The 15,104-nt window shown below is 35.8% G+C and overlaps 2 protein-coding genes across 3 annotated transcripts in view; one reads left to right on the forward strand and one right to left on the reverse strand.

Annotated features, from left to right (window-relative positions):
- Positions 1–1,583: 1,583 nt before the first annotated feature.
- Positions 1,584–14,398, reverse strand: LOC117100732 (protein YIF1B-A-like). 2 transcript variants are annotated; one of them, XM_033240525.1, is made up of 7 exons: positions 14,238–14,398; positions 9,649–9,902; positions 8,510–8,614; positions 6,833–6,969; positions 4,439–4,594; positions 3,626–3,719; positions 1,584–3,308 (listed from the first exon to the last, which is right to left on the reverse strand). In XM_033240525.1, the coding sequence occupies exons 1-7, from the start codon at positions 14,269–14,271 to the stop codon at positions 3,150–3,152; spliced, it is 939 nt and encodes a 312-aa protein (XP_033096416.1). In that variant the 5' UTR covers positions 14,272–14,398; the 3' UTR covers positions 1,584–3,149. The 2 variants fall into 2 exon arrangements, with proteins under 2 accessions (XP_033096416.1, XP_033096414.1); XM_033240523.1 differs by having other exon boundaries at positions 14,232–14,398.
- A 260-nt stretch (positions 14,399–14,658) lies between these two features.
- LOC117100734 (exosome complex component RRP46-like) overlaps positions 14,659–15,104 on the forward strand; it is a 9,690-nt gene continuing 9,244 nt past the window's right edge. Inside the window, exon 1 of the mRNA XM_033240527.1 lies at positions 14,659–14,831. Coding sequence (XP_033096418.1) covers positions 14,735–14,831 — 97 coding nt within the window. The 5' untranslated portion in view covers positions 14,659–14,734. The remainder of the gene's footprint in view (positions 14,832–15,104) is intronic.

Genomic DNA, 15,104 nt, shown 5'->3' on the forward strand with positions numbered 1-15,104 from the left:
GTAGTACGCGTACGCACCATATGGAAGCGCATCAGCTGGGGCAGAAGCAGGATTTGGCAGTAGGGGGTGTGTGAGAGTTCACACTACACAATTATCTTCCTTAATACAATTTAGGGGGTGCAACTCTACCGTCTGCATCCGCCCCAGATGTAGACCTTGGCACAGTTCGCCATGGCAAATGCTTAGGGAGAGAGAATAACATTTTAGGCCTAAGTTACTGCAGCGCGGAATGACCATATTTTAATTCGCACCTATTCAGTTCATATATTCCGTTTTAATAGAAGTACCACAAAATTGCGTAATATCTGTTTAAAAAACCTCAGATTGTCTGAGCATATATGGGGATTCACTCCTGTGGCCCCGAGGACCAGTGGCAGCGCCACGTCAAGCCCCACCCCCCACCCCTAACGGACAGAGCTCATCGGGCAGTCAGGCTAAAATATATATAAAGATAGGCCCACGCCAAGCCAACACATGTCTGTCACAATCAGAGAGTGTCATTTCTGGCCCACCCAGAGGTTCCTATTTCTAAAAAAAACTCATTTGGGAGGGAAAACACCCTCTCAAACCCTTCCCCCAGCTCAGGCCTACGAGCCCAATACCCCCTGTTGGACAGCCCAGCGCTACCCACCCCCCTCCCCCAGAAAATTTATCTTAGAGCTGCCACTGCCGAGGACCAGGTGTGTGACAACAGGGTGAGCTCCTGTGGTTCTCTTTTTAGCTCTTTCATTCACTTTATAGAAAAGACAATGAATTGGTAACATAATTATGCATGTGGAGCGGGCAGTCAGGACCTAGGTGGCTATACACTTGTCATATTATTTACTATTTAATTTCCTATTTTAAAAATTAAAAATATATTAATGACAGAAGAAACACACGACAACAAAAGTTAACAGGCAAAGGAAGTTTATTTCCCTTCATACATTAATTTTTGGTGCTATTGTGTTGCAATTTGGTACTGTACTACACAATGTTGGATGAAGTACATAGAACTAAGAAAACACATATACAATAGAAAAAAAAATCCTACACAAAGCAATATCCTATACAATATTATTGGTGATTATTTGGTGTATAAATTTCTATATCTATACTATTACTAATTGTATTTTATGCAAATCACTAACCAGGACTGGTTAGTGATTTGCATAAAATACTATTACTAATTGTATTTTATGCAAATCACTAACCAGTCCTGGGGGGGGGGGGAATTGTGCTTCTGACCATGGAAATTACTGTATCTTGATAAAATGCCTCCAGCACTGAATACAGTATCCCAGAAATGAATAAATATATTTTTAAAATGTTATATTTCTTTTATTCTAAAGATTCCCCAGCTAAAATTATATCATACTGTAGCAGATTTATTGTTTTGAGGAAAGAGAATATGTAAATACTGTACTGTATTCATAAATGTCAATTAAAAAAAAATGAACACAAAATATACATTTAAAAAGGTACATGTTTCAACACACAGGGTCTGAATTAGTTTTGTCTAGTTATGTAATTAACAATTTTGACAGTAAAAAAGCTCCCGACGGAAGCATGTGCCTATGCCCATACTGCCTTACTATATTATATTTACTAATAAAGTATCCACATTTTTTTTTTTTTTTTTTTAGTATCCATTTGGTACAGTTTTAAGGTACTTAAGATGTAGCACCCATCATGCACCTCCACCAGATTTACACACACGACCTCTTCCGGATTTACCCTTCTAGAATTAATTGCCCTACTGCGACATAGTGTCTATGCCACCGAGAGGGCATAGACAAAAAAAGAGGAGAGGAATCATTATCTTGATTTGCCATTACTGTATATCATTAACAATCAACTATGTTATAAAGATAAATACAAATGAGTAAAAATTTCATCTAAGAAAGTGAGGTTGGTACAGCGGTTAAGTTTTAGGCTCTCAACTGTAGGGTCAGACATTTCACGTTATATTTAACTTGTGTTCTTAGGGAAAGTACTTCACCTACCTACTGTAGGGTTAGGTATTTAGCTGGTAGAATGCCTATTCGTAACCACATCACTTTCATGATTAGTTAGGCAAATTTGAATCACACCCGGTAATATAAACACTTTGTATAAATACCACAGCCAGCACTTCATATCACTTAGCAGTATAAATTAACCATTCATACATTATTTAAACATGCAAAATGATAGTATTTCTTAATTAGAAATATAATGAATTAAAATATTATCTTACAATACACATTAGAAAAAAAGTCGTAAGCTTTCAGGTATGAAAACAAAATCTCTGTTTAGACTTTGGTGCTTAAAACCCTTATAAAACATATGAAAAACATTGACCAAGTTTTATTACCGTACAATAGTTTTCTTGTTATAATAATTTTGAGAGACCTGTACCTTTCTGGGACCCTATTATTATTATTATTATCGCATAGTTACTTCCATCATTGTTTCAATAGTATGTTACATAAAGCAGCCTATAACAATTTTAGAAGTAGCTATGATGTAAAAAAAATATGAAAATATTGAATATTTACTCAGGTATCAATATAACATTAATACATTTTTATAGGAAGTTTTTTTTGCATTTGTTCTGTAATGTAAATCCTTTTCACAAGATGCATGCTCTATGATTATTATTAGTAACACATTATTTTTGTAAATTTTTTCTAGCTCGATTTTACAAATGTCTTTTTTTAAAGAACTGTTTACATGATGATAAATAGATTGAGCACAAACACAAAAAAATCATATTTTATAAATACAAATAGAAAAACATGAAAAGAATATATTGTTGCAGTTCTGGCTAATAATAGAAACCTTTCGATTGCATTACAATGGTACGACCTAATAATAGAAACCTTTCGATTGCATGACAATGGTACGACCTAGAACGTAATAATGTCACTACGAAGTCGCTCTGCGCATGCAAAAACGTTGAGTTCTCCTTTTTGTCTGGATCCTAGGATGAAATTTGGCCAGAATCTATGTTGTGCAGAAAACATAGGACGGTCACAGATGAGTGAACCTGTGATAGAGTTACGCAATCATGCAAATCGAAAGCTACCTGATACACTGCACCAGCCTCTGGTTGTGCCTGTGTATTTAGGCATCACTGATCCAAATTCAAGTATTCTGTACCTAACCAGTTCGGAAGGCGCCCTCATTCATTTTGATGATCCTGATATAAAGTGATATGTGAGCCAATACATAAAGATTGGTTGTAATGTTGTGATGAACAGTAGGATATATATCCTTCTTTTACTTCCATGTCCAAAGTTCTCATTGTCTGTTTCACCAAGAATGAACATTTTTAAGTTCCTCATCTAGTGGGGAAAATATGTATTTTTATATTAATTTATCAACAATTTATTAATACAGATATACCTTCAATTAAATATCACTTTGAGACCAGGGTTTCATGGTCTTTGGCAGCTTTAATCTAATTTAAATAATAAAGATAAACAAAATTTGGGACCACAGAAAAGTGTCTATAATTAGAGGTGGTCCTAAATTGGAGGGAGACCTGTATATTTCTTTAATGTTTATATACAAGGTCAGTAAAAGTAAATTTTTAAAACAAACATAGATTTAACAGATATTATTAATTAATGATTGTAAAAAAAAAAATGGGTTGACTTACTAAGAAGTAAACTAAAGATGCACTGCAGTATATAAGTGTTATGTAGTAGCCTCCAGATGCGAAAAAAAGGCCCCCGAGAATTGCTAGAATCATCCTTAGTTAACAAAAGAAATATTTATAAAACATTAGGAGACTTTAGAAAACATGAATCATCAGAATCATAACAAAATTATGAAATGATTGTAACAGTGGAATCCTGATGAAGTAGATTATGAACCTATCCGGCGTGTCAATCAAGCATAACTGACCAATCAGAACACAAATGCACATGTACACATACATTTATGTTATCTTTTTGTGGGACTTTATCAACAATATTAAAGGGGTGGTTCTTAGCAGAAAGGTCGATTGAAATCTCACAAAATTTCATTAAGCCACATTCCTTCCATCATCTGTAAAAGTATATAACATAATATAACACAGTAGCGGCCCAGTGATTCCTCATTACTGGCAAGATCACTGAGAGGGTATCTAAGAATCCAAAAGAAGAGATCCAAAGTCCCTGAAAGGGTGCCACACCATCTTCAGTTCCACCATGGTTAGAGAAAGTTTTAGAATAGGCACACCTCAAAAATTTGATTGGCTTCTTTCCCAATGAGGGCCAGGTCCCCTACGGACGGTTCTGTTGCCCCAAGACACACTGCTAACACTAACACTGCCACTGGTATAATATTTCATCCTACCCGAAAACATGACATGCATATTAGCACCTATAATTGCATTTACAACAAATCAAGTTTCTGCAAAATGACCTTGGTTTAAAATAATTTCTTAATAAATAATTCTGAAATATAACTTAGACTGAAAACTTACCCAACATACTTGTACCCACAAAAAGCAAGCAGATCTAAAGACTTTAAAGCAGAATTAATGTTCATGACATACAGAGTGAAGATGACTGCAACTATTTCAATGACCAGCCAAACTAATGCTGAACTCGCCTGCATTCCCAATAATTCCGGCGTAAACCTGGCAACAACAAAATAAATATCAAAATGTATCTGTATTTCAGGGTTCAAAATTTCAAATCTAATCAATTAAGCGATAAGTTAATTTTATGTAAAATGTTTGTTACACTGGCTCTTATGTTCATTTTGCCTTTATCTAAAGAGTTCAAAATTACAAATCTAATCAATTATGCGATAAGTTAATTTTGTATGTAAAAATTTTAAACTCCAATTACACTAGACACGATAACAACACGACAATAACATATCATTGCTTAGCTTCAACACTGCATGTATTTGAATCGTGCCGTTGTCGTGTCTTTATTGTGTCTAGTGTAAATGTAGCTTTACACTGGCTCCTATGTTCATTTTGCTTTTATAGGGCAATATAACTACTATCTAATTCAATCATTATACAAAAATATAGTAAGTAAAAGCTTGTTAATAATGTTTAAAATACTTAACTAGGCACGTCGACCTATGAGATTCTATGGAGAACGCCATAATGTACATGCAACAGATTATTTTTATGACGACTATCCATTTACACTGCTACCGACAATCAGTAGGTGGTGATGCAGTGAGAACTGCATCAAATCTGGAATATTTTTGCTGAGAGAGGGTATGGGTGGCAATCAAGGATCAAAACCTAATCAAGGATCAAAACCAAATGGTTTAGAATGTCCCTTTACAGGGCTCGATTTAGTACTAGCCCGGCGTACAATGTCTAGTAAAAACCGCTCCGGGCTAGCCTATTTACTCCTCATGTTGCCCGGTTGTCTAGTGGAGAATTAGCAAGAAAAACATTTTCTTAAAAAAATTTAAAAAAACGGAACTTTCGAGACAATCCCTACATAAGAGGTACCGCAGCCCAGAGAGTACACTGTAGGTATCTTTCAGCTCTTCAGATGCGTGAGTGTTGAATTATTAAGATGATCCCCAAGTCACTCACCAACCACTACAGGATGGCATGTTATCTCTCAACAGAAGATCGTTTGATCGTTCAATCAAGGTAATTCAACAAAAGGACGCACATCTCGGGACATCAAAGGTTATAACTCTGGCATCGACATTCTAGGCGCATGTGCGTCCCTACACGCTGAACGTCACAAAAACCATAGCAACCAGACCATAAACCGTCAGCGTACGTGATAGTTGCCATGTTAGTCGCGCGTCGTGCGGTGATTACAAAGGCCTAATGATATTTTGCACTAACATTAGACTGAAATATATTCTTCATTTCAACATTAATTTTACCAAAATTGTGGTGAATTGTCGTTCATGAGACTCACTTCGCAGAAAAAATTAATAAATGTTCCGCATATACTCAAATGTTCGTCCTCATTGTCAAAATGACAGATTAATGTTACATAAGAACATGAAATTTTATAAAATTCGTAAATTTTGAATTGCTATAACTTTTCATTTTCTTGGATGCCACAGTAAAGATCAAAGGACTGTACGCACACGCTATGTTCGAGAGCGGAGATGTGCGTCCTTTTGTTGAATTACCTTGGTTCAATCTGGTTAATTTGGGTAGTCATTTAATTTAACGTACTACCTTATATTAATATCATTTTCTTAAAATGATATTCATAAAATGTTCAACTTTTAATAATTAAGTACTTCAATGCTATAGGAAGGTAGGCTAGCCTAGCCTAGTCTAGGCCATATGTCTTGTATAGGCCTAGGCCAAGGTAGCCTAGCCTAAGCAAGATTTATTGCCATTGGGGGTGAGTAAACTTCAGACGATGATTCAAAGATGATGCATTGGTTTGATTGATTTCTGGGCCCTTTGTTAAATATTATGCCGACGTTATAACCAGGGAGATGTAAAACATGCTCATCTGTCCCTGTTAGTCCTATAAGTTGATTTTGCAGCATGGGTGATTTTTTTATTTTAGTATTCAACAATAATTTGAGAGGGTAGCGCAAACAGCAATGCTACAGAAATTATGAAATTACAAATCAACCTTCAAATTTAATTGTCGCTAATAAATATTTTGAAACAAAATTTTTTCCTGTCTGTGGGCTAGTAAAATATTCTGTGGGCTAGTAAAATCTCTAGTAAACTAGCCCAGTGGGCTAGTTACCAAAAAAAGTTAGGGCAAGCCCTGCTTTACCTCCTTTGGGAGAGTCCGGGACTATTTCTCCAGGAAACTTTGAAGTTTTTACCATTTTTAATCTCTTAGTTAATGGTATTAACCACCCCACTCTTTGGCCACCCCTGGATCCACCAATGCAGTTTCTAGTGACTTACCTATCTTGCCTACCAAGCGCAACACCAGCAAGAAGTAAATATGTAACAAATGCCATTGTTGGTATGTAGAGATCTGGAGCATTTATCTCATAACGTGGTGCAACTGGTTCATCTGTGCGGTAATTTACGGTCCAATTCTTTAACAAAAATAATTTAATCAAACACTAGATTTTGAAGAATCTTTACTTGATATTTACAGTATATTACAAACATTCCTAAATATTTAAGTAATTAAATTTAAGATGTTTACCGTAATAAAGCTAAATTACATTGATGTTTACATTGTTAGCGTATGTATGCATAAATCTTTGGTTGAGTGCTTGCTAAAAAATGCATTTTGCAATCACTCAGTACCAGATCTTAATATTACTGGTTAAACGCGAGACTGGTGAAATGTCAAAGAAATTTAGCATGAAAAAAAGTAGCAGGATTTCAGGGCTTGTTATTTGAAAATGGCAGGTGAACTACAAAATACACACCTAATTCTATTTAGACGAGCAATTTAATTTGGGGGGGGGGGGGTGGAAATTTAAGATTCTCTGGAATAGTTTTATACACCTAAATATTACAGCAGATTTCAAAGCATCACAAAATACATCCTAGCTGAAACATTGTCATAGTATAATGGGGTTTTTACTAGATTTAAGGTGAGTGATTTTCAGACCCAAGGTGCTCTACTTTTCATACCCCTGAAGAGGAGTCAAGGGGCACAGCCAAGGTAAAATATGAGGGTAGTCAAGTCTTGCGAGCAACTTGGCGCGGGGGTGGGGGGAGGCAGTGCGCCTAAAAGGGGACAAAGGCCTCAGAAAATTTGGGTTATATTACGTGATAAAATATAGAACTGAAATGTTTCACCACAGTAATTTCTATAAACCTCCAACAAAAAAAATATTATAATCTTAGTTTGACTCATCTACCGTTGCACCATCTCCACATCTAATTTTCATTTCGACTTGTTAGATCATTATATTTGTTGTCCAAAAATATTATAAACTTTTAAGGGGGTGGCTTAAGGAACGGGAGGTAAATCACAAGAAAAATCTGAAAGTCAAAAAGTGGTCGCGGTCATTTACTGCAGGTGGTGGCTTACAAGAGGTATCAAATGTACTGATTAGATATGGAGAGCAAACAGGGCCATATGAAAGTGCATGTTAATGCAGGTGATCACTTAGGGTCGGGAGGTGGTCACACAGGAAGGTTAAACTGTATTATACCAGAAAAGAGTTAATTTACTCTTCCCTGATCATACTGTAATAAATGACAATGTATCCATTTGCTATCTCAGTAACCAGCGAGTTAATACTACAATTACTTAAAAAAAAAGTGTTTTTGTATTTGACTATGATTATTACTGAATGCACAACATTCAAGATTTATAGATGACACAGCATGTGCACCGGTCTGAGACAAGGGTCGCTCAGTTACTCTGTAAATAATAAAAGGAGAGTGGCTTACATTTCATATTATATTTTTTCACCTTACCGACCACTTACTACTATAATCGGGATTTTGAAAAAATATTGATTAATTTTAGGTGGGTCACGACCCCCTTGACTCTCCCTCTGGATGCGCCCCTAGAGTTTAGGTGAGTGATTGTGTGGAAGTGCAATCGCTCGACTTAAATCTCAAACCCTGGGTTTCATGGTTCAAAACTGTAAAAAATATTATAACACTTACTGTGTGAGTGTAGGGAAACAACAACAGCCCCAATTTCCTGCCAACATAACTTGTATCAACTGCAAAGTAATACTTCAACTTACTCACAGACATAATCCTGTCAATCTAAAGGAAGAATCATGCCACAAATTAAGAGTATGTTGCTATACTGCCCTTTATTTTAATCCAGATATAGACATACGTACAGAAAGAGGATAGAAGTTCAAGACAGCAGAAAGGAAGACAATAAAAATGAACTGAAAGGGATAACTCCTAACCAGGGAGAGATCAAAGGTAAGAGACTGATTGATTAGAACACCAAGGGACAGTAGAGATTGAAGGATGAAAATAACAACATTTATAGTATTTTATAAGTCATCTACATTGGTTGAGAGAAACAGTCTGAAGAAATTTAGGTAGAAGTCAAGATCCAATAGGAGAAACTGGCTTAAGTGGTGAAAGAAGTCACCCTTTAATGCTGTAGAGAAACTGGCGCGAGAGATTGAGGAAGTGGTTAGCATTCAATAGGAGAAACAGGCTTAAGTGGTGAAAGACGTCACCCTACTATGCCGGAGAGAAACTCGCTGGAGAGATTGAGGAAGAGGTTACCATTCAATAGGAGAAACAGGCTTAAGTGGTGAAAGACATCACCCTTCAATGGGGGAAACAGGCTAGAGAGATTGAGAAAGCAGTTACCATCCAATAGGAGAAACAGGCTTACAGTAAGTGGTGAAAGACATCACCCTTCAATGCCGGAGAGAAACTGCTGGAGAGATTGAGGAAACAGTTACCATTCAATAGGAGAAACAGGCTTAAGTGGTGAAAGACATCACCCTTCAATGCCGGAGAGAAACTCGCTAGAGAGATTAAGGAAGCGGTTACCATTCAATAGGAGAAACAGTCTTGAGTGAATGTAAAAGGAGTCATCTTCCAACAGTGGAGAGAAGCAGGCTCTGGAGATTATGAAAAAAGTCTTTCCTCAAACAGTGTAGAGAAACAAGCTGGAGAGATCTGGAAAGAGATAAATGTGAAAGGGGACAGGAACAGGCTGTTAGTATTGCAAAGAAGGTAACATTCCCTACTATTCTTACATATACAAAGTATTCCTGTACATTTTGTAAATAAATTAGATGTAAAATAAGTAATGTGTGGGTATTAACCTTCTGTTCTAAAACATCCTTTCCTTGTCCAGCCAATGAAGCTCCATACTGCACAGCCATATTTGCCATTGGATCATTAATGTACTGCTGACCTGGGAATCCTGGCTGTTGTTGGGGTCCACCATACCCAGGCTGACCACCCACATACTGCTGCTGGGGATTTGGCATTGTGCTAGTGTCTTCAAACAGAGGAGTTGGACCTTCATTCATCCTTGACCTTTGGCTCTTTCGTTGATGACCCTGACCTTGGTGAGCTAAATGAAAAATTAAGATTTGTAATTAGATTTCACCTTTCAATGAAACATGGTTTCATTTACTAGATTTTTCAGCATATTCAAAATTTGTTATGAAATTTTCAGTTAGTTCGTTCTTCTTGTATTATTCCACATGCAATAAAATACTTTAAAATGTAGAAATACAGTGCAAGTAGGAACTACTAGAAAAACATGCACTGTACATATAAATAAACATTTCTTTGAGAAAAAAAAACTGAAATTACTTTTGGTAGATTAACACCACTTTTATCTCAGCTGAGTGACTACAGTAAACCAAAAAAAAAATTGTTCCAATACACGATGAATACATTCTTGAGAAGCATACCATAAATCTAGTACTGTAAAATGATATAATATTCTTAGAAATAAGCCAAATGAGCCTAAATAAGAATGACTTTGACTGCCTGCAAGCTATGTGGAGTACTAAACCAGCAGTTCTCAAACTATGGTTTGCGACCCAAAATTGGGTCGCCAAACAAATAAAAGTTCGCAAGATTTTTCTTTTTTAATTTGAATTATAAATTGAAATTGTGGTACTGTACTAGTAGTAAAGACAGCACATTCTAAGTGTCATTTATGCATTTTACTGTGGCTACCAATTATTCACATAATTTTTTAAGTATTTGTTTTATAACATCATGGAAAGTGGGTCATGGCAAATTGCTTGGACATTTGTTTGGTTCATCAGCCAAAAAGTTTGAGAACTACTGTACACTGAAGTATAGCAATGGTGGCATTTTCACAATAACTTATTTTTTACAAGCAAGACTTTTCTTGTGCTAGCTGGGGATAGAGAAAGGATGGTGGTGCTCATGATATAATTATAATAAAAATTATAAAATGTAACTAAAATGTCCATTGGCGGATTGAAGGAGGGGAATGCATGGCCTCCCCACCCCTAAATTTTTTCAAAATAAAAAAAATAATAAAAGAAAATTTTAATTAAATTATAAGTATGAGAGTGCCTTTTCCAGCCATCTGCTGTAGGTGACATAATCATAAATGTTACTTCAGCTCTAACCATGGTGGTACTGAGGTGGTATAGACCCTCCACCAGTGAAAGTCCTGCCCTGGGCCCTGTCTATTTCAAATTCCTGGATCCGCCACAGATAGATCATCATAATACATTACACAACACCTATTTTGTAATTTGATATTGAGCTCAGAAGGGATGAAATTTAGTTGCTTTAAATAAAAGCAAAAAGACAAAAAACAAAACAAAAAATTACACAGCTACCAGGCTGATTTTACTTATTATTTTACCTTTAAACAATATATTTGTTTTTTCCATTTCACATACCTACCAGTAGGCCTACTATGCAAATTTAGTTCCAGATGAAGTGTGCTGATGAGAGGTAAGAAAATTTAGGTCTGCTGCACAAGAAAAAGTTTTAAAATTTGATGCAAATTCTAATGTGGGTAGCTAAATGGCCAATGTCAGATATTTTTTACACAGTTACTGTGATGTTGCATAAAACAAATAAAGAATGTTTCTCATTTGTACAATTGCCTTATGTATAATATTTCTAATCATGATAAATATTACAAAAATTGAAATTGTATCATGTTCAGATTCTGGTACATTTTATTATGCCCAAGACTCAACCTTTCAAGAACTTCATGCTTGGGACTTTCCATGGTAGAGAAAATTGTACAAAATAAAATAACGCCTGAGACTGAGAGAAGATATTCCTTGCTGTACAACTACGGGGTATCATCACTTTCCGAACCACAAAACCGCAGGTGCTATCAAGCCAAGTATAGGCCTACCCTACTAATAACATGTTTTTTAAAAGCGTTGGCATTAAAAAGTACTTTTTTATTAATTATTATTATTCTTTCTTTAGGCACACAACACATGTGCCAAGGATTGCCAATAGCGAATATATATCACTGTCCTACTTGTAGGTGACAATCCCTTACACAAGACAAACATACACATACGATGCTTTACACAAACTAAATCTCAATATGAGATTTAGGGAGTGGAGTTGTTTATGTCGTGAGAAAAAATCCTGCAACTGGCAGGAATTGAACCCAGAACCCTGGGATTTGAAGGCAAGCATCTTAACCACCAAGCTATTCAACTCCACTCAACAACAACAGAAATATCTTCTTTTGAGAATTATTATTTTGTAAACTCTTGTCCATGCATGGAAAGTCTTGGGCATCGTGTAGAAAGAAAATAGTCTTCTCAGGTGGTTTTGGGTGTTCACTCTATAGTTAGGGCAGTAACAGACATGCACCACATACTCAGCTAAGCTTGTGATAAAATGTATTACTTCCCAACATAACCCCCCACCCCATCATCAGCAATTGTCATACAGTCCCTATATTTCTGCCAACAAAATTTTACTGCTGGTTCTTTAAAAATAAAATAAAAAAGTGTAGGCCTAGGCCTACCTGGGGCCTAGGTTCCGGCCTTAAGTTGATTCAGCCTGGGTCGATTTGGCCCTTTTTGGGCCGAAACGACCCAGGTCAGAAGTGATCGCGCCCTATTGTTTGTAAGTATTTCGATTGCAATTAACAGCTGTAGTATGGAGCGCCAAGTACGCACTGTGGTTTATTTGGGTTCTGTATTTTTAATTAAGAACTTTTTTTGTGTGTGTTTTAGTATGATTTATTTTGTCTTTTGATCCTTGACTATACACAATAAGTTTTGCAATTGTTATTGTTTCAGAAATTTTAATTAGTTTGAGTATAATTTTACAGTATGTGGTTATTCAAAAACAATGTTCTTTTTTCTTGCAGTTCCCAGTAGTGAAAAGTCAAGTGTACAAGACAGTACTATTATATTATCAATTTCTAAATGATCCTTAATAAAGGCTTTTGTGTTTTGTTGCGGTATTTTAATTGTTAAATCAAAAATATCTGAATTTCATATGTTTGTTTTCACGGCTGGTATTTTCATTTATCAACAAAAAAAATGAGACATTCTCAAAAAAAAAAAATGTTTTTAACTAGTCCTATCTACGTTGTACCGTCAGCATTACTTCAACATGCAAACCTTCAAACAACATTTCATCATTATCATCGTTTTAAAATTTAATACAACAGTACATCATTCTAATCCAAAGCGCCAGGGGCGTCCACAGCCCCGTCACCCTTTTAGGAAGTTAAAAATGGGGAAAAAATTGATCCCAAAACGCCTCAGCGGTTACATTCAAACGTCTGTCTAGAAAACAAATATTTCGCGGACCTCCCCTTAGGGCGGTGTTATTTCAATTGGCCCCATTTTCGGTTCCCCTGTCAGACATCTCTGGATCCGCTCTTGCTGGCAGGGGCCCTGTCCGTATACGGTAAATGAAATATTACAGCTTAAACAAAGTTGAATAATTTTTTTTTTATAAATCGGAACCATAGACGAGAGGTGAACACACGCGTACACATTCACTGCCATGGCATGTGTTTGCACCTAAAAATAGCCAGTCTAATTTTATCATCTGACCTACTTCACTCTTGGCAGTTGTGTGCCCACACATTCCTGAAGGCGGTGTACAAAGAAATTTCCGGCTTACTTACAATAATATCAAAAGAAGCCTAAAACAGCTATTAACATTGTAGGTCTATAAATTTTAATTAAATATATTTTATTACTGTTTCCATTTATTTGTGTATTTTATAAACATGCCTAATCAAAATATGTATCGACAATGGAAATAAAACAAACAAGAAGATACAAACCATGTGTCTGCTTCACCTCAACATAATTGTTGAAAACGTTTCTTTCCTCAAATTATACTACATAGTTAATAATTTCTTTAGTTAATTTTTAAGCAATGAGTAATTTTTTTCGGCCTTATGAATACAATAATATATTTGCTTTATTTCCATATCACATTAATTAGTATAGGCCTATTTTAATTTATTTTATATAGTTATAAATAGAACATTTGGTAATGTAAATGGAGACACAACAAACAAAAACAAACTTATGACAAAATAATTTTATTGAAGCATTTATAAACATGATTCAAATATATATATCGTATGGATACAGTTGAATTATTAATGGTTTGTGTCTTTCACTTCATGAAAATATTTTACTTTTTTATCTCAGACATTGCACTGATAAACATTCATTATTTGTATATCATACCGTTTGTACCTTACTAATAACAACTCCCTGCTAAGGTAAAACGGTTGGCGAGGATGCTGGACAGAAACTAAGGTAAGGCAGGCCAGGTGAGACATGCTCCTTTGCTGACACTGACTAGCACCGCACAAATACGTCACCCGTGTACACATCAATCACGCCAAACCAACCATGCGACACTGAAAACCAAATTAAATTGGACCGAAACATACACTTACGATTCCTGACATTGTACTGGGGCGGTACGTCCATATTTAATCTATAATATACCCTTTTAATACGGCATTAATCTAACCATCCACTTTTTCAACGATTTACTCAACAACTTCGACCACAGATTCAAGTTCCACAGCTGCGCAAGGTCTATTTTGCCACGAAATTATACCACCTATCTTACTATTATTAATAGTATGCATACTTTTAAAATTAACGTAATTCTAAAAGCTTATACGAAAATTGTTTCCTAATTTTCATCGTAATATAAAATAATTTGAAACTTTATAAATAACCAAGTAGACCTAGGCTCTATATTTGAAATGGCGAAATTAATTTTTATTTTGACTTAGCTAGGCCTAGTTATGTATGAATTGACCTCAGAGCAGCCGAGGTCAGACATGTGTTTTTGATCATCATATATCCTAGGCTGACGCCTGACGGCCGACTATGTACAACCAAAGAGTTATATTATACTCAGTCTTTGGCGGAACACACAGAAATGCAGATTGAAACAGAAAAACAATGTGAACTGAGGTCTTTTTGTTCAGAACTGAGTGGTTTAACGCGACCAGATGGCTCAGCAACTTTTAATCAAGGTTTAATCATCTATTCTTATGAATTTCTACTTTTTTTTAGATTCTTCTCTACTAGGCCTAGCTAGTAGGCCTAGTAGAGGCCCCCTGGGGGGTCCTACTAAATACCACACGGGACCACTCGCGACCACACGGAACCACTCGCGACCACTCGGGACCACACGGGTGCAAAAATGATAAAAATATTACCACACGAGTGTAGAAAACTACTTAATAATCAATAGAAACCAACTTTTAGTACGGTAATTATCCGAATTCCGTTAAAAATCGATGTAT

Source organism: Anneissia japonica, unplaced genomic scaffold, assembly GCF_011630105.1.
Source record: "Anneissia japonica isolate Jap-2015-1 unplaced genomic scaffold, ASM1163010v1 scaffold287912_len115618_cov164, whole genome shotgun sequence".
Classification (NCBI taxonomy): Eukaryota; Metazoa; Echinodermata; class Crinoidea; order Comatulida; family Comatulidae; genus Anneissia; species Anneissia japonica.

Excerpts from the sequence above, each read along its gene's own strand:
- LOC117100732 (XM_033240523.1), bottom strand. The coding sequence starts at position 14,271 with ATGGACGTACCGCCCCAGTACAATGTCAGGAATCGTAAGT. Across the intron at positions 3,720-4,438 it reads TGTGGGTACAAGTATGTTGG|GATGATTCTAGCAATTCTCG; the intron begins GTAAGTTTTCAG and ends TTGTTAACTAAG. Across the intron at positions 3,309-3,625 it reads CATCTTTAGTTTACTTCTTA|ATGAGGAACTTAAAAATGTT; the intron begins GTAAGTCAACCC and ends TTTCCCCACTAG.